General features: G+C 35.7%; 1 protein-coding gene across 4 annotated transcripts; it reads right to left on the reverse strand.

Annotated features, from left to right (window-relative positions):
• Positions 1-8,918: 8,918 nt before the first annotated feature.
• LOC145041489 (symplekin) lies at positions 8,919-19,668 on the reverse strand. Of its 4 annotated transcripts, none has more exons than XM_078990645.1 (26): positions 19,277-19,663; positions 18,190-18,349; positions 17,536-17,628; positions 17,336-17,435; positions 17,077-17,245; positions 14,982-15,153; positions 14,779-14,898; positions 14,249-14,710; positions 13,576-14,160; positions 12,426-12,494; positions 12,218-12,328; positions 11,885-12,124; positions 11,760-11,807; positions 11,521-11,673; positions 11,306-11,431; positions 11,171-11,233; positions 10,967-11,077; positions 10,802-10,885; positions 10,560-10,682; positions 10,327-10,422; positions 10,159-10,239; positions 10,003-10,074; positions 9,849-9,893; positions 9,666-9,749; positions 9,461-9,564; positions 8,919-9,360 (listed from the first exon to the last, which is right to left on the reverse strand). In XM_078990645.1, exons 1-26 carry the CDS (start codon positions 19,480-19,482, stop codon positions 9,252-9,254), a joined length of 3,786 nt encoding a protein of 1,261 aa, XP_078846771.1. In that variant the 5' UTR covers positions 19,483-19,663; the 3' UTR covers positions 8,919-9,251. The 4 variants fall into 4 exon arrangements, with proteins under 4 accessions (XP_078846771.1, XP_078846054.1, XP_078848152.1 ...); XM_078989928.1 differs by having other exon boundaries at positions 17,077-17,248; XM_078992026.1 differs by lacking the exons at positions 8,919-9,360; positions 9,461-9,564; positions 9,666-9,749; ... (16 more) ...; positions 14,779-14,898; positions 14,982-15,153 and adding an exon at positions 15,190-16,536 and having other exon boundaries at positions 17,077-17,248; positions 19,277-19,668.
• Positions 19,669-26,629: the final 6,961 nt, after the last annotated feature.

Below are 26,629 nucleotides of genomic sequence, written 5' to 3' on the forward strand. Positions count from 1 at the left end.
GTTTGGTTCCCCGTTATTATATGGGATGTCTAATATCTATTTGGTATATTTTCAGCATGGTGGTTACGAGGTGATTTGTGACCGAATCTAGGTCAGGATCAAGAGAGGGCGATCAAGATGGACCAGCAATGCCCGAGGCCATTGGTCAGATGAGGTCGGATGAGTTGGACACCAGGATTCGAAAGATCCTACATGATGAGATTGATATGTTGTTCCAGTCACGGTTGCCAGAGCTGTTTGGGTCTATCAAGACTGCCATGTTTGAGTACTTCGATGAGCATTATGCAACCCTTGCTGAGATGGCTGCCTCTGCCACTGTAGTAGCCGCTGGTGGTGGGACTAGTCGGGCTTTTCAGTATCGGGACTTCGATAACACGAAGCCCCCAACTTTTGATGGGATTTAGGACCCGATCGTAGCCATGAGGTAGATAACACGAAGCCACCATCTTCACATGCTCATGTCCTACTGACCAGATGGTCAAGTGCGCTCTGAAACTGTTGAGTTCTGGAGCAAACGACTAGTGGAGACTGATGACATGGTCGTATACTGATGATTAGAGAGTTGCGGTCACTTGGGATCAATTCAGGGATATGTTATGCGCTCACTACATACCGGAGGTTAAGCGCGAGCTGCTGACATAAGAGTGTTTGGATCTGTGGCAGGATACAGAGTCAGTAATGGAGATCACCCGCATGTTCACTGAGAGGGCGATGTTTTTCCTGAAGTTTGCTTCTGAGTAGGCTCAGATGACACGTTATCTGAGCATGCTCAAGACCGACATCAGATAGTTTGTTGCTACCCAGCAGTGTGATACTTTGCTAGAGTTACAGCAGGCCGCTAGGAGAAGAGAGCTTGAGATTAAGTTACAGTTGTGGGAGCAGAGGCAGGCCCCGACATAGTTGCAGTCGATACCAAAGCGGTCTAAGACCGCTGATACTAGGTTTGAGGGGCAGCGTGGTTTCACTTGTGGGAAGTGCGAGAAGGGCCACTTTAGGGTGTCTAGATCTGGTGTTGCATACCGAAAATACGACAAGGAAGGGCACTTCACAAGGGATTGCCGCTAGTTAGCCCGGTATAGGATATGAGAATTTGCAATCATTGTGATCAGGTTGGTTACGTGAGACCAACTATCCACTGTTCGTTGCCCAGCCGGCGCAGGCTCCAGCACCAACTACACTGAGGATTACTGACATGAGATAGGGTAGATCAGAGTCCCCGAGGGCTCGGGGACATGCCTTCCAGCTTACAGCCGAGGAGGCTAGGGCAGCACCGGATGTGGTGGCTGGTATGTTTCCATCCATTTATCTTATTGATTATATATGCCTTATGTATGACAACCTGAAATTTTCTATCCTATACAGTCAAACACTTCATTGAAAGTCGAACTCATTCCTGCTATTATTTAGCACAATTTAGAGTCTGGTTGAGCGTTTTGAGCCTGATACACTTAAGGAATATGTGTTAGAAAGTACCTGCTAGAACCACAGTGTAGCAAATCAGACCATAATCCACTCAAAATGAGTTCACGGCCACAAGACCATGAGTTTACGGTCGTAAACTCATGTGGCCGTAAACTCAAGAGTATATATATGGTCCTTGGCCATTTTTCTCATTCTCTCCTTTCCTTGGCTGATTTTACTTCAAATCCTCTCAACTATGATCCCGATCTTCTCCCTAGATCTTCAAAACTAGTAAGTATTCTTCCTTGGATTATTGATACATCTCTTATTCTAGCATTCTCTCATGATTCCATCCATAAAAATCATGTTTTCATGGATCTTCAAGTTTCACCAAGAACACACACTAGTGTTCTTGGCTAAAACCGACCATTTCAAGCTCCTATATCGTAAGCACTCTTGTTCTAACTTGTTGTGTACTAGATTAAACATGTTTAGGCCTTAGAAACATCAAGATTTAAGGGTTGGATGAGAGTTTACGGCCAAGGATCTCCTAAGGACGTAAACTCCCTATAATGGTGCAATGTTGCCCTAATTTCCTTCCTTATGCTTAGAACTTGGATTAGAACCCTCCACCAATGAACTAGGGACATTAAACTTCGAGTTGGTACATAATACCATGAGTTTACGGCCATAAACTCATGGAGAAATGGTCCCTAGTCCGTAAACTCATGTTAAGGTGAGTTCTTGGACCTTAAACTCATTTAGACTCTTGTTTAACCTTGGAACACTTAAAAACTTGAGACTCCATACCTTTAAGACCATAAATATGACCCTTTATAGAGTTTACGGCCAGGAGTAAACTCCCCTGGGCTGTAAACTCCATTGAGAGTGGTCCTTGGGCCATAAACTCAAAAGCAATGCCTTACATTCCTTAGATGAAACCCTATGACCTTCTAACACTTTAACCAAAGTGTTTTCCACGATTTAGGGTGTTTTATACTTGTCTAATTAGTGTTATAATCACTAATTGTATACATACATACATATATATATATATATGTCTTTATATGTTATTAGGATCATTGTGTGTGTTCAAGGCTTCACTTGACACCTAGCACTTGTCTGACACTTCCATACGATCCACTCACTACAGGTGAGTTCATACCCCTTAATTAACCTTTTAAATGTTTTTAAATGCTTTTATAGGGGGGATACAAGTTGAATCATACTAGTTATTATATCAATCACATGGGATTAATAACTAGCATACAAATGGATTTACACTACATTTTAGCTGTTTTACTCAGTTTACTACTTCAAAATGATTTCTCAAAACGTTTTTACATATTAAACTCTTTATCAGACTGTATTACATACTATATCTTTCCTTTCAAACTCTGTTATAACTACGTTTCAAACAAAGGTCTTCATGTACTTCAAGTTGTGTTTCAAACAAAGGATTTCTTATACTCTAAATTGTTCTTATCAAACAAACTGCTTTTAAATCGTTTTATAAACTGACATCAAGTCATCAATTCTTATTTATTAACTTTTCAAAGGTTTTACAAAACTTCTTTTATACTTTTATACTTTCAAATGTATGTCTATATATGTATAGTTATATAAGTAATGTTTAAAGGACTTAGGACTGCTAGCTCGCTTTAATTCCTTTTCCTTGTTTGGATGTGTCCTTAGGGTATCGGTTATTTGTCTGAATGTCGTCTGAATATTAGTTATATATTATGTATACATATATAGACATAAAAGTTATGTTAGTGAATTCAGTACCTTTGGGTAGCAAAGACATACTTTCGGTTATACACGTACATTACTAGTAACTATAATAGGTATAGTTAGGAGATATTATTTACTATTCCTAGTACAAGGAATCACACTAAGAGTCAGTTCATACATGAGTCAGTAGATACACTAATTTAATACATACTATATGAAGAGACACTAATACATACTATACGAAGAGACACTAATACATACTATACGAAGAGACACTAGTACATACTATATGAAGAGAAACTAATACATATTATACGAAGAGACACTAGTACATACTATATGAAGAGATACTATTATATACTATATGAAGTAATACTTCTACACACTCATGGACTAACCATCCTACACTTGGTTGCTCGCAACAGAAGGTGTGTTCATCTTCGGATGTTCTCGGTTGTACTGTTCGGCGAGTTACCACGCCGTTTTTATCCTATACAAATGGATACATTCTTAAGGATTATACAATTTTCCTTATTACCTCTACTTTGTGACACATTCACATAAACGATGAGGTAGGATATATTTGGATATAAATATACTATTTTCCTTATTACTTTTATTTTGTGATAGATTCACATAAACGATAAGGTAGGATATATTTTAATATAAATATACTATTATCCTTATTACTTTTATTTTGTGATAGATTCACATAAACGATGAGGTAAGCTATATTTTTATAATAATAGTTATACATGGGAAAAACCGTCATTTTTACAATGATGCATACCTTCAAAACAGTCGGGTCTTGGTAGAAGACTACTTTTTATAGTAGTAGGAAATATGGGATTTTCTAGGGTTTTCATACTTATACACACTTTTCCTCAAAATATTACAAGTCTTTCATTTCGAGTTTTTACAAATCAATGACACTAAAATACTTATGAATTCATCAGCTTTATGCTGATACTCGCTTTCAAAATAACTTGTATTCTCAGGTCACCAGTAAACAGGTACGATGACCAGGTTTTGAGAAGACGGAGCAGTCAAGACTCGTCGTTTATTTTGATTATTCATTATGGTTTTTTATTCTATGAAAGAACACACTTGTATTTAAAATTATACTATTAATGCAATGGATGATGTTGTTGCTTGTTTACTACTTTGCATTGTTGTAATACTTTACATGACGTCCTCTAGGGTTAGGGTTAGACAACGGTTTAAACCCTCAACATTACAATTCATTACAAATCGAGTACAACACTTACCAAACATCCCTCCGTTTTTTAGTGTCTTTGCATAGCCGGTCCAGAAGTTACCCTTTTAACCCCCAATATCTCAATTATGACATATTCAACCCTTCCACCTCTTTTCCTTTCAAATTAACTCCGAAATTACCCAAATAGCCCTTAGTCTTGAAAATACTTTCAAGTTAAGTCCCAATAATTTACCAAGTAGCCCCTACCTTTATAAATATTTACAAAAACAATCTGGAACTTACACTTTTAACTCATGACTTCTAAAATTGTAACATTTGGCTCCCGAAAACCAACTCTCCACTAAAATTATGGATTTTTGGGCTACTATTCATTCAAATATATATATATATATATATATATATATATATATATATATATATATATATATATATATATATATATAAAAATGGGTACAGTCTTTTCACTGTAGAAGCTTATGCTCTTTTTTATTTAAAACTTAATAGTCTTGCTTTCATGTATCCATGCATACAATTACAACCAAAGAAAAAAAAAGCTATTTCTTTCTCCTATTTCTACTCTATGTCGGACTGCTATTCATCTCTCCTCCCTTCTATCCTCCTGTAACATCCAAATTTTTCAAATAATTTTTCACATTAAAAAAAACACACTTTCATTCATAATTGTTATAAAAATATCAATGTATCACATAATCAATTCATAACATCACATCTCAAGATCAAATATGTAAAATCTCCTCAAGTGTGTACTGATCAAGCCGGCGCCTTCCCGTGAACCTCATTGGTACCTGAAACACATAACATAACACTGTAATCATAAATGTTTAGTGAGTTCCCTAATATACCACATATAACACATATTAGCCACTCGAGGCTATAATTCTGTGGACCCTCTGGTCCTAACTCTGTGGACCCTCTGGTCCTAACTCTGTGAACCTTCCGGTTCTAACTCTGTAAACTCTGGGACATACACAGCATAAATCACATAGAAATAATGCAATGCATAACAATCACATAAACATCATACAAGATACTCTGCCATATAACTCTAATTACCACTCTAGGTAAGGTATAGTGAGAGGACTCACCTCGGGTAACTCGGTAATCTTGAACTCTGTAAAATCTGATCTAGCCTCTACCTAATTATATGAAATAAACACTCTAAATCAATACATCTCTCAAGGCTAGACTATTCCCTCTCTTAGTACTCTCAGAAGGGTAAAAGACCATTTTACCCCTCTCATGGCTCCAAGACCCTAAAGTTGACCAAACCCTAAAAGTCAACTCTTCGGGTTACGCTGCGCGTACCAAACATGTACGTTGGGCGTACCCGGTGTCTTCACAGAAACGGGGTGCGCGACCCCTTATGTCGCGCGTACTGAGATGACACCCCGCGTAACTCCCAGTTTCAGACTCTAAGCTTTTGGGGTCTTAAACAGTTAAGACTCGCGTCCAACTTCTAGATCTGACCACTTCTAAGCCTCTTAATCCATAAAGCTGGTGACTTTAAGCCTTTGCATGGCTGGACAAGTCACTATCACCCATAATATTCCATTTCCCAACTCTAGAGAGCTCATAACTCAAGCATGACCTCATATCAACAACCAAGATGGAAACTTTATGGATCTATAACACAAATACTACTAAAATGGGACAGATCTAGGTCCATAGAGAACATTACATTCATAAAGTCTCCACCTTTGGGACTTTTAACCCTAGAAATGGTCCATGCAACATCAAACCAAATAAGGAGGAAAGTTTTGAACTTTATACCTCGAGATGAAGCTCCTTTCTCTGAAGATCTCAGATCCAACCTTGCACTTCAAGCCCTGGCCTCCACAAGCTCTTCTCCTTCTTCTTCACTAACACACCAAAACACTTTTAGCTCCAAAACACACACACTCAAGCTATGGACGATGGAAGGCTCTCTGTTAGGGTTTCACTCTCTGATATGTAGGCTGAGAAATGAGCCTTAACATCCTTTAAATAGTGCACAAGCCAAACATTTAGGGTTTGCATCTGGACCCATTACGCCCAGCGTACCCAGGCGAGTCCGCATCCAAATTAAGCGCATGAGTACGCGCAGCGTACTCCAAGGTACGCCCAGCATACTCGTTTGCTACAAGAACTCTTTCAAGGGACTACTCTTGACAACTTTATAAAATGGAAGGGTTTAATAGCTTTACCTGGATTTCGGGATGTTACACCTCTCCTTCTTCTTTACCAAGATCCAAATGAAGTGTGGAAACGCAGAGTAAAAACCGAACACCATAAAAATAAAGTCGAATTTCAATGCTTTTGAGTGTAGAGGGTTGTTCCTTTTTGTATCGGCTACAGTAAAAGACTTTCAAAATTTCGATTCGATGCTCTCTATCAATTCCAGAACGTGTATCGGAATCATATAATTCGCGGTCCAAACAAGATCAGGTACGAAGCAATTGCATTTTTGGAACGTCAATTTCACAATCTAAAACGCGATCCCGAGCGAACCCGGATCGCAATCGTACCGCATTTTGGTACGAGCGATCTGGTACGGAAAACGTGGGACTTCCAGCGAATTATGTGACTATGTGAAGGACATTCCGGAATGTATGAGAGTTGGTCCAGAATGTACGAACGGGCGGTCCGGAATGTACATTTACAATGACATGTAACATTTTGGAAGTCTTTCATGTCATGTCTCACCAATTCACAAAATTGAATAGTTCATAACAAAGTGTTTCGAAATTCGCAGTCAATTTTACAAACCTAATTTTATATTATGAGTTTGCTTCTAATTGTCATTTTTATAATTGTCCCTGAAATAAAATACAAACTTGATTATTATTTAAGAGCACTAACCCTTTTGGCCCGTAGTTCTTTTGGTGGCCATGTTATTAGCTATTTAGTCAATTAATTCACAAATCAAATGAAGAAAAATCTTCCTTAACTCGTACTGGTGGGACACTGGATAACATGAGGTAGACAAGACAAAGTAAAGTTTCTTTTTCAATGTTCACTACCACTACTAGTTACTAGTTACCTGAAAATGGTGACAAAGCATTAGCACATTTTTTGTTTTCTTCTAGTAGTAGGACATGTGCAGACTCATGTAGCATATTTTATCTTCTTGTCTCATCAATTATCACTATGCATGAATTTACCTTTTTAACCATATTATCTAAAAAAACTCAACACCCTAAATAGTTTACTATAAAATAACTAAATCTTACTAAAAAAAAGTGTTGCCAAAAAGTATATATATATATATATATATATATATATATATATATATATATATATATATATATAAAAGTTCAAAAGAGAACCATAATTATTGGTTCTTCAAGGAACCAAATCTTTTTTTCAATTTGTAGAGCTTATTCTTTATCGAAAAAAAAAATCTAAAAATATCTAAATTCATATATTAACATTGTGAATGTGAAAAATATTTTTCGGATTCACCGTGTAAATCCGGATTCATGTTGTGAATTTTCAAAAATTCACATTGTGAATTTGACGTAAAATTTAAAAAAAAAAAAAAAAAAAAAAAAACAAACAAATTTGATATTATTGGAAAAATGATAAAAAGTTATGAATTTCTGTATTTTTTGTTTTTTTTTAATAAAAATAAGTTCTAAAAATTAAAAAAAAGATTAGTTCCTTCGTTAATTATGAACTTCACCCTATATATATATATATATATATATATATATATATATATATATATATATATATATATATATATATATATATATATATATATATATATATACACACAACTTTTTAATAGACACACATACAAATCACGTACTCACAAAGAAAACAAATGTAAAGATTTTTATGTTGATTTGATGTCTTTTAACCCTTTTTTAAAGGCATGTTATAATGTTAGAACTTTTAATTTGAAAATTTGTTCTAGACTAATTCTTTTTATATATTTTTCTTGGTTTTATAATACTTTTAATACAATCCATGTATGTTGTCAACATTGTAAATTAAATCAAATACATTTTACCAGTCATATCTCATATAGGTGGATGTATAATATCTAAATAAATATGTTATGTATGATTGTTTGTTTTGTGTTGCTTTAAAAAATAATTAATTCGAAGGCATGGATATGTCATCTTTTTCTTGTAAGCCTCTTTTGAACATAAATCTTTCATTTTATCACATTAATCATGCAATTTATATTAATCCTGTGCATGAAGCATATTTGACGGTGGTTTAGGATAGAAGCGTTAAAATTAGGGGCGAGCATAGGTGATTTTCCATGGAGAATTGACAAATTATGAGTAGGGTTTTATGTGCATCTGTCTGTTTCAGAAAAGAGTTGTATTTTGAAATACTTGTAATAAATTAGTATGTATATATGCGTGTATAAGACAAGTTATTTCATGATCGATGGTTAGTAGTACGCACTAACTACACAGTAGAGAATGTTGATTTTTTGTTGATTTGATAAGATTTCCCTGAAAGTGAAAGCGTTGTTGAATAAGAACTGATGCATCTGATAAATGAAAGAACGAAATTTTTGAAAAGTTGGACAAATGTGTCTATTGAGTTTGAGTTTTTAAGATGGCCCTAATTAAATTGCAAGCATTTTACAGATAGATAATGTAGTAGTTTGAGAAGACAAAAAGGTCCTTAAGAGAGAAAGAAAGCTCTGAATGAAATACTACAAAACATAAGGAATTAAGGGATGATACACTTCCAGAGAGAGGGATGATAAGAGCAAGATGTGAGAGAGGATTCGATTGCTATCTTGAACTATATTTACTCTGAGTCTGAGAAAGTAGCAAGGGTGGGGTCATGCCTCTTTGTACACCGACTGGTAATTGGTTATGAAAAACAAAGAGAAAATTGTACAGCAATCGAAATTTTCAATCCAAGTCCTTCAAGTATGTATGATCGTGACGTTGGGCCCTTTTGCACTTTTGTCTGCTGGGTTGTTGAAAGAAGAAGCAAGAGTTTCAGTTTCAAGACCAAGAGCTTGTAGAGTTGACCTAATAAAACAAATATCAGAAAAGGACAAATCCACTACTATTTTATTTCCATATTTACTAATTGGAATTTTGATTTAAAAAGGTAGGGAGGGGTAGGTACCTAGGCAAGGAGGATTTGATATTAGGTTGATTGGCATATGCAGCAAGGGGACCTCGCAGGCTACCATACTTGTTCAGAGCACCCTCAAGCTGTGGTGAAGGCAACTGCAATTATCAACAAGTCATCAATCATATTTAACTTGATATAATTTAACTTAATATAAACCAAATACAAAATGTGAAAGTTGAAGTGAACAAATACGTACTTGTAATAATACACGAAAAGAATGTGGCTGTGTTTGTGAAATGCATTTCAGAAATCCAACCCACAATTTCGGCATCCTCCATACCTGTACACAAGTACACAACCATTTATTCCATCTTATTTCCTATAAATATATATATATATTTTTTTTATGATCATACAATTACAAACACAAGTAGCTCACCTGTTTGCTTACGAGTTTGGAAAGTAGCTCCATAACAAAGTCAACCTGGACCATGAATATTATGAAACCAAACCAAACCACAAGTTACAAACTGATGAACAAAGTCAACCAAGTTAAGATTAAGATTAAGATGATGGGATCGAAAATGGCATACCAGTTTGGGAAAAGCATCCATGGCCTGGATTACTGTCCTCATGAACAGAAGAGGTAAAGGTGTTTGATCAACCTAAACATCAACTTTTTAGTAAGTATTCTCAACACATGACATGACATAATTAAGTTTCTTGCAAGTTGAAAACAGAAATAACACCATTTGGTTCAATGCTTTTGCTAGGACTTGCTGTGTGAAAACTGTACGCTGCTCAAAACAAGCTGAACAAGCATCCATTATCTGCAAAAAAAAAAAAAAAATGAAAAATGGCTCATGGATTTTGACAACTGATATATAATGAATGAATATGAGATATGATGAGCATGCCTTTTTTAGTGGAACACCATCCTTCTCAGGACTAATGTCATGGATTGCCACCAATACTTCTGCTGGTGTCAGTGCGGGCCCCATATGAGCTGAACCCTGCGCACACCAACAACAAAATTTCTATCTAACTGCTTTCCCAAAAAAAAACAACACTTTCTATTCTATTATAATATAATATACTGCTCTTCAGTTATACTTGTTGTGAAACTGGAAGGAACCACAAAAATTGAAACCTGCAGTATGTGGGCCAGTGCTGTCTGAAACTTGTCCAATGGAAGCTGAACAAGACGTGGGAAAATAGGCAAAACCTCATTCTTGGTGAAGGAAGACAATATTGGAATAAGTATTGCAGCATCCTGCATGACAGAAATACCATCCATTCCATGTAAACACAATATTCCAAAAACATCATCACCTTTACTTATTTTTTATTTTTTTATTTAAAAAAAAAAAAGCAGTGGGAAATTCATATCACCTTAAGTTTAGTTTCGTATAACCGCTTGACAGTTTCGACTAAATCGGCCGAAGGAGTCGTCCCTTCACATAGAACATGAAGCACCTTGTACAACACACACCATAAAATTATATCAACACAACAAAAGTAGAAAACAAAGCAGCTTTAAAGATTAATTTAACACACCTGTGACAGGAGGTTTTCGCTTCCTTGAGGTGGATCAGATATTATTGAGAGTAAATCGGAATATGATGGGCCTAAAGCCCGGATAAGTATAGGAACATGGCGATGAATAGCCTGTGCATTATATCACAAAGAAAGTGAAACAAAATTAATCAAAACATCTGTTTATCACAAAACTTCAACAAGAAAAGAAAAAAAAAATCCCACCTGCTTAACTGCCTTTGGAGCATGATCATATTTGTCAAATACAAGTTGAAGAAGACTAGGTTTCTGCAAAAATCAGCATTAGTATGTAACAAACAGAAAAAACACAAGGAAAGAAGTCATTGCATGAAAGCAAACCTTGGTGCATAAAGCAAAAAACAAAGAAAGGTGTTGTTGAGCCTGTGCAGGTGAAATTGACTCGCTTTCAGAAGTTCCTGGCTCTGAAATTTGAGACCCACTAACTGATGTTTCTTGATTTCCCATCTGAAAATGGATCAAGTTTTTCATTTCAAATCAATACATATACACCATTACATTACAAGAGTTGATGATTAAACATAGCAGTAGCACACCTGCCCTTCAGGTCTTTGTTCATTGGCCCCACAAACTGACAGCTCAGCACCAGCACCTGATACTGGTCTGTTAACAGCCGAGAGCAATTTGTTTGTGGCAAAATCCTCAATTTTCTCCGAGATGAAACTAATTACATAAAGTTTGTTTGCCACCTGACAAGAGATACAACAAACAAAAAACTCAATCATCAAGTAGTTTTGACTTTGTGCACATCAAAAAAAAAATGTACAAGTTTTACCAGTCGTATAGCTTTTGCGCGGATGTCATCTTTAGGATGAACAGCACACTGCATTTCAAGATGCATCAAAGTGAGGAGAAATACATTTATTTAAAAAATTAAAAACATATAGAAAAAAAATTAACCTTCAAGGCAATATCCAAAAAGGCCTGACGCTCATGAGGACGCCCTAAAATCAAGCTCCATAAAGAACCAAGACCTTGAGTGACACGATCACCATCACGAATATCTTTTCCACAGTTATTATCTGAGCAGCATATCTCATCAAGAAGCTCAAATGCAGACTCAGGCAAAAAAGGAGCTTCACTAAAAAGCCGGCTCAACGACTTATCACTTGCTGGTAACGCATCCAGCAGACATTTAGCCTACAAAAATATAGTCGATCTCATACTTTTTTTTTAATTAAAAAAAAAAAAAAAAAAAGGAGTTTAAAAGTTTTATGCGGATCAATTAAATACCACTCCCAGAAGGAACTTCTCATATACAACGGCCCCTGAAGAGTCTTGAGCTGAATCTGAAACCCTCACAGCATGGAGGTGGTATAGCACATGCATTACAAGCTCATGCCCCTGGTTAAGGTGCAATCATGAAAATGTGTATTAAAACACAAAAATAAATAACATTAATTATATAATGATATTTTGAAAATAATATATATATATATACCTTCTGATGCTGGTAGTCTGAGACAATATGCTTTTGCATCATTAAAATCACATCATCATCAGCATCAACCTGCAGACAGCACAACAAATGCAGAAATTATCTACTGCTGCCTCAAGAAAATTTTGCTTATGTTGATGCAATTTTCAAAGATTGGTACAAGGCTTTTAGTATTGCCATCTTTCCATATTCACTTTTTGTATTCAAAGAAATTTGGTCAAAGATACTGATTTAGATAACAAGAAAGATATGCATTCTGCCTTTGATATAAATGCAGTTTCACATTATAATATGTTTTCTCTATCAGCAGATTGAGAATTTAACAAGTTTCACATTATAAAATATAAACAGATGGTTCTTGTACATCCTTTACTTACAATCTTTGATCCTCCAGAACTGTCAGGTTTGCACTTAAAACAGTAATGCACAGTAACAGTCATTTAAGCATTTTTACTTGCAAGTTATATATATTTTTTAAAAAATGACCCCCACCCCCTCTTTATTATTATAATACTTGTTATCTCTTCTGTTCAGTTGGCAAATGAACACAAATCTGCAAGTGCTCCACAAAATTCTTTGTTCGGCTAACTATGACCTTATACATGTTCCTGTCATCTTTTCCTAAAAAATAAGCAGCAGAAGCATCAAGTACAATATTTCTCTGTCAACTATAAGCCCCTGTTCACAACCAACCTGATAACTTGCTATTTCCAGTTTACAAATTACTTGGGAAAAATATTTGAATAACTTTATGTGTAAGGCCAAGTTATTTAGCTAATACGTTCGGTTTTTAGAAATGTTTTGATGTTTGACCTTATTGCTTGTAAGTTAAAAGTAATGAATGTTGTTTATATAAGCTCCCATGATAAGAATATATCAGATAAGAATGATTTGAGCATGACACATCACAACATGAACCACATTACAGATGCAAAAATCAATTATATTATTATATTACCTCACATATAAAAGGCGTCATGGATTCTTTTACAAAATTATCATTATCATACATTATAAATAAAGATCTGGTACTCATACGTAATAATAAGTAAAAGAAAGTTAGAAACAATAAGAATATCTCCCCAAAGGAGAAACAAGAAAAGCAGTTAAACTGGAGAAATGTTAACCAATCAAAAGAGGAGTCTACCCCCACCTGAGCAACCAGTCGAGAAAGCAATGCCATGCGTGTCTGCATAAACTCTGCCCCACTTAACTGCTTATAAGAGTCGATAATCCTTTTGATTGCCATTTTCCTTGCATCTCTTTGCTGTTCTTCACTCAATTCCACATAAGATGGAACCGCAGGTAAATCAACAGATGTTTCCTCCATGACAGGTGTCTCCACTCTACCTGGTGGTGAGAGCTGATCCTCATCCATGAATGAAGATGATGGCAGGTGGCCTTCATCTGTCATTGTAACAATATCCGTTGACTTTTGTTCATGTGATTCAACAGAAGAAATTGCTATATTCAATTTCTCATCAGGACCAACTTGTTCATTGGGAACCTGTTCCTTAAAAGATGATTGATTGGTAATATTTTCTGGGGTATGAAACTTGGTTTCTATTTTGGGTATAAGAATTTCCGATTTATCCTCAACAGGTGGAGTAGGTTGTGGTTGTCTAAACAGAACAGAGGCATCAAAATCAGAGTCTGGTAGACCAGATTGTGCAGCATCTTCCACAATATGATCTGATGGAGTTCCAACAACACGCCTTGGGTCATGGCGACGAGGATCCTGTAAACATCATGCATGTTCAACTTTTAACTCAATAAAATAATGATGAAGCAAACATATGATATGATATGACAAAACTTAAACTCACCCTTCGTGAATCACGTTTAGGATCTGCTTGCAGAAGAGTATTGGAAGTGGGTGTAGGAGACAACGGTGTGGTAGTGGCACTAGGTCGGGGTACTGGCTGGTTGCTAAGTCTGGTTAATGGGGGAGGGCTTTTTGGTAAATGTTTCATGTTTGTAACAACAATGTCTGCTAGAAGATCAGGATGTATCTGGGATATAAGGATTTCAAGAGATTCAGCACCTCTTTCTCCTTCAGCAAGTAAAGCTCCAATCATGGCAATCATTTGTTCAACAGGGCTGAGACCATTATCTAATGGTGGCATCTTGGTTGATACACCATTTACTGAGTGATCATCACTACCATTAGAGGCATAACGACTCCTTTTTGAAGATGAATCGGTATGTTCTTGATCCATAGGAGATGACCGTTTCCTTGCCATGTCACCACCTGACATAAGCATATGGCTTGATGGTTGTTGCTCATCCTGAAGAGGATAGCAAGAAAAAAATAAGCACAAAACAAAAAGCAATGAGATCAAAGAGACAGATGTACCTTGTTTGCCCGAGCATCACGGGCGCTATTTCTGAGCATTTTATCAACCTGACGCATCACCTGGTCAGCTGCATCACCAGCATTCATTGCCCGTAAAATCTTGAGCAACTTGTCTCTCGACTGATTTCAGATTAAACCAATGAGTCATCACCACCCAATACTAGTATTATAGAGTATAAGAAAAAAGAAATATTTATAATTACCTCCATGATAACAGGGTGTGTGCACCTCAAGAATCCCAAGTAAGCAGTTCGTAAAGAATACTGTATGCTGGCATTATGGGCTCCTTTTGCTATGAAATTACCATCAAAATCAACGAGTGCAGAAACAATACAGCTATAGTGAACCGGCCTCCTCCGAGCTATGATAGCAAGACTGAAAAACAAAATACAAACAAAAAAAAAGATGTTGAGGTTCAACATAAAATTAGATGGGCATCAAAGGAACAGCTTGCTAGATACATCAAGGTTTGTTGATTACTTATGGAGTGCCATAAATTCAACAAACACAAATATTCGACATATGTAACTTCCATTAGTACAAGTTTTCACGAGTTATAATAGCACATTGCCAAGCCCTACAAAATACTTGCACCATACAACCACAAAACAGATAGTAGTTTTAGTTTATATTGCAGAAACTGCTGTTCAACCTTCATTTTTAGGACACTAACTTTCATTATTACAGGATTCAGACACAAATAAACACGGCTCAAGGACAACTATATGGTTATATTGAGCATAAAAGGTGTTCATAAATTGAATCACTTTTGTATGCATCAAAAATTAAGGAACAGCTGCATCGACAGTCCACAAAGATCATAAACACCGTGCTTCCTTGGAAAATGTAATAGATTTTTGTCAATTAATATTCTTGAACCTGAATGATATAACTCCTTTTGTCAACAATGTTACCACTGGAAAAATGAACCACATTGTTATATGTTTGTGCAGTTTCTCAAAAATGAAATGTTGAAAAAACACAATACAGCAATTATGAAAAATCTTCATTTACTTTGATAGCCCCAGCCAGTGCCTGCACCATTTGTCACTACCCTTCCAGAATTTCCTCAGATTCAAATACATTATATATTACTTTTTTAATTATAAAAATGATGACTTCATTAATGGAGATGAAGTGCAGCTTCAGAAAGCAACAGCATCCTAAATTTATTTCAGAAAATCTGGATGAAAACATACTGCATCAACATTTTTATTCATGCCAGCAAAAAAATCAAAATTAAAACCTTTTGTGCAAGAGAAAAACCTTTGATTACTACCAGTAGAAGTAAGAATTTGAGATCTGAAGTAAAAAAAGTAAAAAATTATTTGGTTGATAGCAGGTGAGGACCTGTACAGTGCATTTTAAAAACAGGATACAAGAAAGACCACATCCCTGAATAACAAAGATCTGACAAACAAAATGAAAGAGCAAAACACCACAACCAACATCAATTAGACATTTTACTGAAGCAGCCATCAACAGTATTGAAGGGGAAAAAAAAAGATATTTAATTGATTATGGTTATTCAATGTATGCCAAAGGTTGATTAAGTTAAATTTACAGGAAGCCTTGTCACAATACAAGGGCTGTATGTATGTATACACAGCAAATGAATGAGAGAAGAGTTTAAAAGATATAAACTGCATTGCTATGCTACCAAAGCCCCTCAGCAAATAAGCTATCAAAAATTGCCTGCTAGAAGCTGGTGCTGACATCAGCAGTTCCATTCCATGCCCATCTGATTGACCTTGCACACTGCTGCAACCAACAATATTACAAAAAGAGCACTTCAAGTTGTACTACAACCTGATTCCACCTCCAACAACACTTCTAACTTTAGAAACAGAGATACTTATAAATTGTTTTTCATGTAATTTTATTTCCATAAATCCCAAAAAAAATATTGTTATTTATCTCACTGACAAAAAAATATGAGAATTGTTGGTCACTGGAAAACCTCGTCAAAGAATCAAGTTGCAACATTCTAACATCAACTGATACAGATACGCCTTTTCTACATAAATACAACTCTAACTATCAAAGGCTATCTCAGGAGCACATAATGGTGGTCTGCTTAAGTATGGGAACAAACAAAGATGAATGCCAAGCATAAATAAAGGAGACACTCTCCTTCAACAGAATTAATCACTGTAAGTTGATAAACAAACAAACAAAAAAGCATGTATTTGTTTCCAGACAAAGCAACTGCATGGTATGAAATTTTGAATAAAATGGCAAGTGACAAAGCAGGAAATGTTTATTGAATGCAGCAGACAAATGGGGATGGTATCTCACCTATTAATAATAGAAATTGTAATGGAACCGGGGAGAAGACTAGGCGACCTCAACAAATCAAGTAAAATGAACAAGGATCTATTTGCTTCTGACTGGAGTGCAATTGAATCCAGAACAGGGTGACCACCAGACAACCATGAAATATTGAACATCTGTGCACTTCTAGCAACTGCTACATCAAAAGCAATGTCCAAAACAAAACTCAGTTATATCAACCAACAAAACCCCTCAACATCGATGTAAAAAAAATAGCCAATACCTTCTGTAGCATGCCCTCTAGAATCATTGTCAGGCATGAAGAGCAATACACAAGTTTCCAAAAACTTTATGGCAAGCAGCCTTGGACCAACAGACCTAGCCTACAAAATCAATGCAACTTCAATATTAATAATGATGACACTTTGTATCAATCAATCACACTTTCCAAAATTCAATTACTGAAAGCTAAATTCATAATACCTCCAATGCAACTTGGAAGACAGAATCCTTAAACTTCATCATCCAAGACCACATCTCTTCAAGCCATCTTTCCACTATACCATGCCGGTGAAACTATAAATTTTTCAAAATAAAGTTTCACGATTTCAAGGTAAACCAAGAATGCACATATTCTCACAAAAGCTAGAAGAAAATACAACACAAATACAACAGATTTCTTTATATATCAACTAGTAGAGTAGTAAGTGCCACAAGAAATATGGCATTCGCATATTATAAGTTTTCATAATTATGGGTGCAGCTGAAAAACCATTGTCTCTAGCACTATGATCAGTAACCAAATCTTTAAAACCAAGTGGAATTGACAAACGCAAGGAACTTAAAAAACAGAAAACAGGGAAGTAATGTTCTTATGCTCAACTTCTCCTAAAATCAATGCTAAATCTCTTAAATTTCATCAACAATTATTTCAAGAAATATTTGCAAAGTGGAAGTTTGAGAGGCACATTTTACACAAGCACTTGACTAACTTCCATGTACATGAATTGCAATAAAATAAAATAAAACAAGTACAATTAAAGCAGTACAGGAAATATTTCAGATTAAGCTCAAGCCTCTAAAATCATGTGCATCTATGGATACGGATGGGGATAAAAGAAAATAGACAAGAAAAACCTGAAAAGCTAACGCATCCAACACTTCACAGAAGATATGTGTGCCAGCAACAATGGCTTGTCTAGCAACAACAGAATCAGGATCAGTTAGTAGTGTCAACAAGACTTGCATCAGTAGTTGTGAATACTCCATTGCTTTTAAACTGATCTCCTCAACCACCCTATTACAGCATGACATCATATTAGCTTGAAAAAATCATATTGTAAAGCTATAAAAGCATAGACATAATTTCAGTGATGTTTGCTTTGAACTTCAATCTTCCATTCCTATGAAATGTCTTTCAAAAGAACCACTGGAATCTTATCATATACACACACACACACACACACACACACACACACACACACATATATATATATATATATATATATAAAGTAACTATTTGTCATGTGAGAACTCTTCGTACAATAATTAAAGCCTTGAATCTACAATGATAAAACTACATAAAAATGTACAAATTTATCTCCAATAATCTTATGTGAGTCAGAAGTATCACCTCATAAATACAATCTTTCCAAAAAGTAAAACAGAAGTATCACCCCATTGATATTTATGTCGAGGCTAGTACCACTATATCTGAAAACTTTTATGGCTCTTGTTACAAATTAAACATCAAACTTTCCCACAGGTGTTGTACTTGCTAAAAAGTTGAGTGCATCTATAAAATTTATATGAAGAACAACGGTCACCATATCAGCCTAGATGATAAAGATTATCTTTTTCTACCTTCAGTTTGAAAGTAACTATTTTGGGGGGCGGAGGGAGCTATAAAAATATTCCTATAAACTGTGATGCCTTGTTCTAAATTAAGACAGTCAATGTAAACAGTTCCAATACGAATTTCATAATCACTTAAATTGTTAAAATCATAGGCTATCAGATGTTCCAATTAAAGCATAAACTTGCGACCCATCCCAAATTTTGTTATCTTCACATGAATCCCCAACAAACAAAAGACGTTTCACTTGCAATAATCCATTACCACGAAAATATAGCCTCTGTAGGGCAACGCATTGTCAATAAATTACAACTACATCATGAATTTCACAGAAACTATATAAGATATTTGAGCATATGGAAAACTCACTCGACAAGGGTTTTTCGGACTAGGGCTTCATGACAAGACTGGAGCTCAACCAAATACGGGAATAGTTCGTCGGAAAGCAACGAAAGATCCGCGGATAATAAAATATCTTTGGCTTGCTTCAAAGACGAAAGCTTCACCGCCAAATCTCCGTGGTTATTTGCAGCGGCCAGGAGAGAGAGCGCTTGCTCTCGCTGTGAAGCAGCCATGTCTAGCCCTCGTTGTGTAAATCGTAACCTAAGGATAAAATTGGGAAGTTCTTGTCTCTGGTTTTCTAGGGTTTTAAAGCAGAAACGGAAACGGTGAAAACACAGAGTCGTGTTTGTGTCGTCGCTCGCTCCCACATTTTAAAAGAGGATATCGGACTCGGAGATTTCGAACTTCGTTGCCCTATTCTTCGGTTCCTCAAAACTTGTACTCTTTTTTTTCTCTTTTACTTCATCATAATCCAAGACTTTCTACTTTTTCTTTTTTAGTAATATGTTAAAATAGATAAAATAAAAAATAAATAAATAAATATAACAAAAATACTTACTGATTTAGGTGCTGTTTGATTTTCTGAAACAAAAATTCATGAAGTCTGCGGACCACCTCTGCAGTAGAAGAGGTGGACCAAACGGCTGCAGATTATAATAAGAAGCGTGTTTGTTTTTTTAACATCCGCATACTGCTGCAGATATAAAAAAATTAAAATAAACTAATTTTATAAACCAAAAATAGCTTTTTAATAATGTATAACATTTCGGTAAAAATTGATGATATTTCAGTAAAAAAGAATGATATTTCAACAAAAAATAAAGATATTTTCAGTAAAAAATAATGATATTTCATCAAGAAATTATCATTATTGAATATAAAAAAAATTAAAAATAAATTCAATATGAATAAACGAAAAAAAAAAGAAAAAAAATATGAAATAAAATTTTAATAACATATAATCAAAATTTCAGCAATAAAAAAAGAAGAATAAGAGGTTGGAAGAGGCAGTACAAGTGTTGCGCCAAACAGAGCACGCGCAGAGGTTTTTGACTCATAAGACTTCTAAAAAACAAACAACTGCGAGATGAAAAGTGTTGCGCGTGTGCTGCGTCGTGCAGCAGTAAGAGGTTTGAAGAGGTTTTTTCCAAAAAACAAACAGCATCATATGGGCTAAAAACTATTTCTCACATGTCATTTGGGCCTCTTCACTTACAAGTTCACCATATGGGCTATGAAATTGGGTTATTTTTCAACACTAGCTATAGATGCACAAATATGAAATTGGGTTATTTTTCAACACTGGCTATAGATGCACAAATATAAAATTGGGTTATTTTTCAACACTAGTTAGAGATATACAAACTGGATTTTTTTTCAACCCAATTCGGTTCTAGTAAATATAGTCAAATCGAGTTTGGCCTAAACCGGTTCTCACATGAAAATAGTCAAACTTATGTAAACCAGTTTGGACCAATGAAACCAATTCGTAAATCGGTTCAAAAGCTAGATGGGAAACTCGATATCTTTTCTTCTTTTGCTCACATTATGCTGCCCTTTTTTAAAGTGATGTGTCACTTTCAAAACAGTAGAATATATGTATTATTATTTGATATCATGCTGACATCATTTTCCCTTATAAGAACTCAAGTGATCACTAGTTAAAATATATATTTTGTCCATTTACTGCAGGTCTACAACTTTGTAGTGTCTCCAACACACTCATGCATCAAACGATATTTTGTCCATTTATTTATCTTTCTTTGTATGCAACCACCATATATATATATATATATATATATATATATATATATATATATATATATATATATATATATATATATATATATATATATATATGATGCATACATAATTTAAGACCCACCATTTTTTAAGACAAAAGTCTTATAAACAATGAGTTAGATTTTGAACCTTTAGATCTTTATTCAATGGTTTAGATTAATTATATGGTGATCCAAGTAAATAGTTTTAATCCAATCAAAAACAATTACTACAGCTATAAAATCAAGACGGTTAACCTTAATTTCAAAACTCATCATTCCGTTTTCTCTGTGACATACTTCTAACCATGTATGGTGGTGAAACGCCGACTAATGCAGAAACAGTATTGTTCCTTCCCCATAATAACCCACAACAATTATAAAACACCAAGTTCAACCACTCATCTTCCCTTTCCCCACCATCTCTCACTGTTTTTTTTTCCTATGAAATACCTAGCAACCAAAATTACCCATCCCTGTGATTATCTTCACCTGCTCTACTAAAGTTGCTAGAAAACTACGCCTTAGAACCACCAAACGCCGCCTCCGACCACAGATCCTTAAGTTACTGCTCACCTGGATCTGGAAAATCTTGATCTGGAACCGCCTTCAACCACCTATCATAGCCATTCTAAACAAGCAAAAGTCCGGTTCTAGAAACACTAGAGCAAATATTTTATTTGATTTCTAAGAATCCTAGATCTTGGTTTGTATGTAATTTTTATTGGTTTTTCATTGGTAAGTGTTTGTATTTTTCATGTTTAATATATATTTGTGTGTGCTTAGTCTTTTTGAGAATCTAATAACCGTTTCTGGTATTTGTAATCAAATTATTAGCTTTGTAATAGTATTTGTAGTTGTATATCTATTTATCATTGCATTGCATATTTACGTTTTGTATTTTTATACATCATTAGTAATGATAAAAAATAGAGAAGAATTGATAGGAACCAATTGTTTTGTATTATTCGTTTTTTTAAGGTATCTTACAATGAGGAAGAGAAACCATAATTTATACTAAATTACAATGATCTAAATATGGAAGAAATACTATTACTGGCTGTCAATTCTTGGTGAATGGAAAGCAGATATACGTTCTCCTAATTGTAAGGGATATGATGTAATTGGTCACCAGTCTCGTTGATCTCATTGAGCCTTCCTTTTAACACTCACCCTCATGTTGAATAATGGGATTTCCAAAATTCAACTTGCCCAGACATTCGTTTAGATTTTTTTCATTAACAGCTTTTGTCAAGATATCAGCAAGTTGGTCATCCGATCGAACAAACGGGAGTGTGATGATCTTTGCTTCCAATTTCTCCTTGATGAAGTGTCGATCTACTTCTATGTGTTTCGTTCGATCATGCTGAACTGGATTCTCTGAAATTTGGATGGCTGCCTTGTTGTCACTCATAATTTTGCTAGTTTCTTGTGGAGGATACCCTATTTATGTTACAAGCTTCCGTACCCATAAAACTTCAGTTAATCCCCTTGCAATTCCTCAAAATTCTGCTTCTCCACTTGAAAGAGCCACCACCTTTTGTTTCTTACTTCTCCACGTAACAAGATTCCCACCAACTAGGGTAAAGTACCCTGAGGTAGATCTTCGGTCACCTTTATCGCCAGCCCAATATGCATCAGTATATAGTAGCGTTTCAAGATAACCATTTGACTGAAACAAGACTCCATGCCCGGCTGTTCCCTTGAGATATCTTATAATTCTTAATACTGCTTCCATGTTAGCCTTCTGGGGTTGATGCATAAACTGACTTACAGCTCCCACAGCATACGCTATGTATGGCCGAGTGTGTGAGAGGTATATCAGTTTTCCTACCATTCTTTGGTATCTTTATTTCTCATTCAGCTCTGCTTTCTCCTCCATATAGAGCTTCTGATTCACAATCATCGGAGTGTCAGCTGGTTTACAATCAATCATACCAGTTTCTGCAAGTAAGTCCAAGACATACTTATTTTGACACATGAAGATCCCCTGTTTTGATCTTAGGACTTCAATCCCAAGGAAGTATTTGAGTTCCCCAAGATCTTTCATTTCAAATTCTTTGAACAATCTCCTCCTGAGTTTGGTTATTTCTTCTTTGTCATCTCCTATGATAATCATATCAGCCACATAGATTATTAAACATGTTATGAGTTTGCCTCTCCGTTTAAGAAACAATGTATGGTCTGAGTTACTTTGCTTAAATCCATACTTTTTCATGGCTAAGGTGAACTTCCCGAACCATGCTCTCGGGGACTATTTTAATCCATAAATAGATTTCTTTAGAAGACACACCTCTTTCTCTTTAAACCTGTCTGTAAATCCATTTAGCGCTTCCATATAAACTTCCTCTTTTAGCTCTCCGTGTAGGAAAGCATTCTTTGCATTAAACTGGTGTAGGGGCCATCCTTTATTTGCTGCTATAGAAAAAAGAACCCTAATTGTATTGATCTTTGCAACCGGAGAGAAGGTTTCAAAGTAGTCAATACCATAAGTTTGTGTATAGCCTTTAGCTACCAACCTCGCCTTGTATCTTTCAACTGTACCATCGGGTTTATATTTAATTGTAAACACCCACCGACACCCGACAAGTTTCGTTCCCGGTGGTAAGACACGATTATCCAGGTGTTATTTTTTGTAAGAGCTTTCATTTCTTCTTCCATTGCATATCTCCATTGTTTTGATTTTAAGGATTGTTCTGTGGTAACTGGTATTTCATTGGAATACAGAGACGAAACAAAGGCCTTGACTCCTTTGGATATATTTCCTCTGGCTATGTTAGCCACTGGGTATCTACGCCCTCTAGACTCTTTTTCTGGTGAATATCTTTTTGGTGGAACTCCCCGATTTGATCTTGGTGGCAACACATATCCTTCTGCTGGCATCTTAATGGTCTCTTGTTCCTCCACATGTTCTTGTTCCTCTGCATGTTCGACTGATGTATTTTCTTGTTCCTCTCCATTCTCACTTTGTCCAAATGTGTTAAGAGTCTCATAAAGATCAGGGTAACTAGGGTGAGTGTTTCTTACATCGGGTATCAGGTCAGGAGCAGTTGCTTGGGTGGCACTAACGTTAGTTGGTTGTGTGGGAAGAGGAGTCTCATTTTGTATACCGTGGCTTCTTCCTTCTTCAGATGTAGCATATCTCAACCAATTCAGCATGTCAACACATTCTGTCTCCCCCGACCACGCATAATAATACTCAGTTTCAAGAAAATCACAGTTCATTGTAGTGAACATGTGTCGGGTTTTTGGATCATAACACCGGTATCCCTTTTGAGTTATTCCGTATCCAACAAAGATACATCTCTCAGCACAAGGGTCAAGTTTAGATCTGTTGGCTTTAGGTATATGGACGAATACAGTGCACCCAAATATTCGTGGTTCAAGGGTAAGAAAAAACGGGAGTTTAGTGTATTCAATGAGGGTCTGAATAGGGGTTTTAGATTTTAGGATTTGGGTGGGAATCTGGTTGACAAGGTATGCGGCAGTAACAAGGGCTTATGGCCAAAAGAACTTTGGAGTTTGTGATTCTATGAGAAGGGCTTGAGTTATTTCTAACAGGATCCGGTTCTTTCGTTTCGCGGCACCATTTTGTTTTGGAGTATGAGGGCATGTGGTTTGATGAATTATACCCTTGGTTTGGAAAAACGATTTCATTTTGGAGTTGACAAATTCTCCTCCGTTGTCAGATCTAAAAATCTGAATGTTTTTCTGAAATTAAGTTTGAATCATGTTGTAAAGCATGCTAAATTTGTCAAGAACTTCAGATTTATTTTTTAATAAATAAACCCAAGTCATGCAGGTACAGTCGTCAATAAATATAACAAAAAAACTAAAATTTGGTCCCCCAATTATCTGAGCAAGGCCCCACACATCCGAGTGAATCAATGAGAATGGTAGGTCAACTCTCGTGTTATTTGGTTTAAAATATTTTCGATGACTTTTAGCTAATACACAAGTTTCACAATGTAACTTGCAAGTAGAAGAAAACAATTTCGGAAATAAAATATGTAAGTAATTGGTGGATGGATGTCCTAGTCTTCGATGCCATAGTCAAGCTTCTCGTTCCTTTGTTCCATGAGATAACATTACCACACCATTTTGAGATACCTCATCCACATAATACAACCCTTGACTTTCAGTGCCACGCCCAATTATCGCTCCCATCCTGATATCCTGTGAAATGCAAAAAGCCGGTTGAATAAAAACCGAACAATTCAACTCTTTTGTTACATGACTGGTTGATAGGAGTTTATGAGATAGAGCAGGAGCATAAAGACAATTAGAGAGCTTAAGTGTTGGTGAGATTTCAATCGTTCCCCCATTTTTTACATTCATTTTTTCTCCATTTGCGGTTTGAATGTATGATTTTGTTGGTTTAGTTGACACAACAAAATCAGATAAGTTGTAAGTCATGGTTTCGGTGGCTCCACAATCAAATATCCATGATGGTTCCTGTTTTATTTTATAATTTTGAGCCACAATTTCACAACCATTAACATCAAGGATCTTTTTGTGATTTTCAAAACTCTTTTGAATAAGATAACAAAAAGAACCATTAGAGTATAATTCATTTATCAAGGTTTTCAAGATACCCTCTTTCTTACCCCCCTATACCTGTTTCCATCGAGAAACCTTCAACTTCTTCATCGATTCTCGTTGCTGCAACCCCCCCCCCCAAATCCGGTGGCGGTTTTCAGATCGATATTCTTATTAGTGGTCAGAGCTTTTCCTTTTTCTGGTCTGAGACCCTTGGTACTCTTCTTGTGGCTAGCGGCCCACCACTCGGGATTAGGGATGAGAAATTGGGCCGAAAACCCGAACCGAACCGAGAACCGAACCGAGAACTGAACCGAATTAGACCCGAATAAGCAATTCGATTCGGTTTTCGGGTATCTATATAAGACTTATTCGGTTTTCGGGTTATTCGGTCCGGGTTACCCGAATAAGGGGTTATTCGGTCCAAAAAACCGAACCGAATATGAAGAGACTTTTTTTCCCTTGCGACCTTGCGTGAGTAGATTTAGTGTTTAATTTGTTTATTTAAAAAGTTTGTTATGAAATCATAAGCTACAAAAATCATAAAAAATACAATATTTATTCGGGTTATTCGATTCCTTAATCATCTTGTACATGTTATTTGGGTTATTCGGGTTATATACTTATAGATAGATTTTTGGGTGTTTTGGATGTTTAATATTTAGTGTTTAATTTGTTTCTTTAAAAGATTTGTTATGAAATCATAAGCTACAAAAATAATGCAAAATATTCGGGTTATTCGACTACAAAATCATTTTGTACATGTTATTCGGGTTATATACTTATGAAATCATAAGTTTCAAAAGTAATACAAAATATTCGGGTTATTCGGGTTATTCGACTACAAGTGTTATTTGGGTTATTCGACTACAAAATATTCAGGTTATTTGGGTTATTCGACTCCTTAATCATCTTGCACATGTTATTTGGGTTATTCGGGCCGGACCCGAACCGAACCGAACCTGTATTGCTTATTTGGTTCGGTTTTCGATTCATACAATTTGCTTTATTCGGTTTTCGGTTTATTCGGTTCGGTTCGGTTCCGACCCGAATAACATCC

The sequence above is a fragment of the Lactuca saligna genome, chromosome 1 (assembly GCF_052625555.1).
Source record: "Lactuca saligna cultivar CGN05327 chromosome 1, ASM5262555v1, whole genome shotgun sequence".
In the NCBI taxonomy this organism is placed as follows: Eukaryota; Viridiplantae; Streptophyta; class Magnoliopsida; order Asterales; family Asteraceae; genus Lactuca; species Lactuca saligna.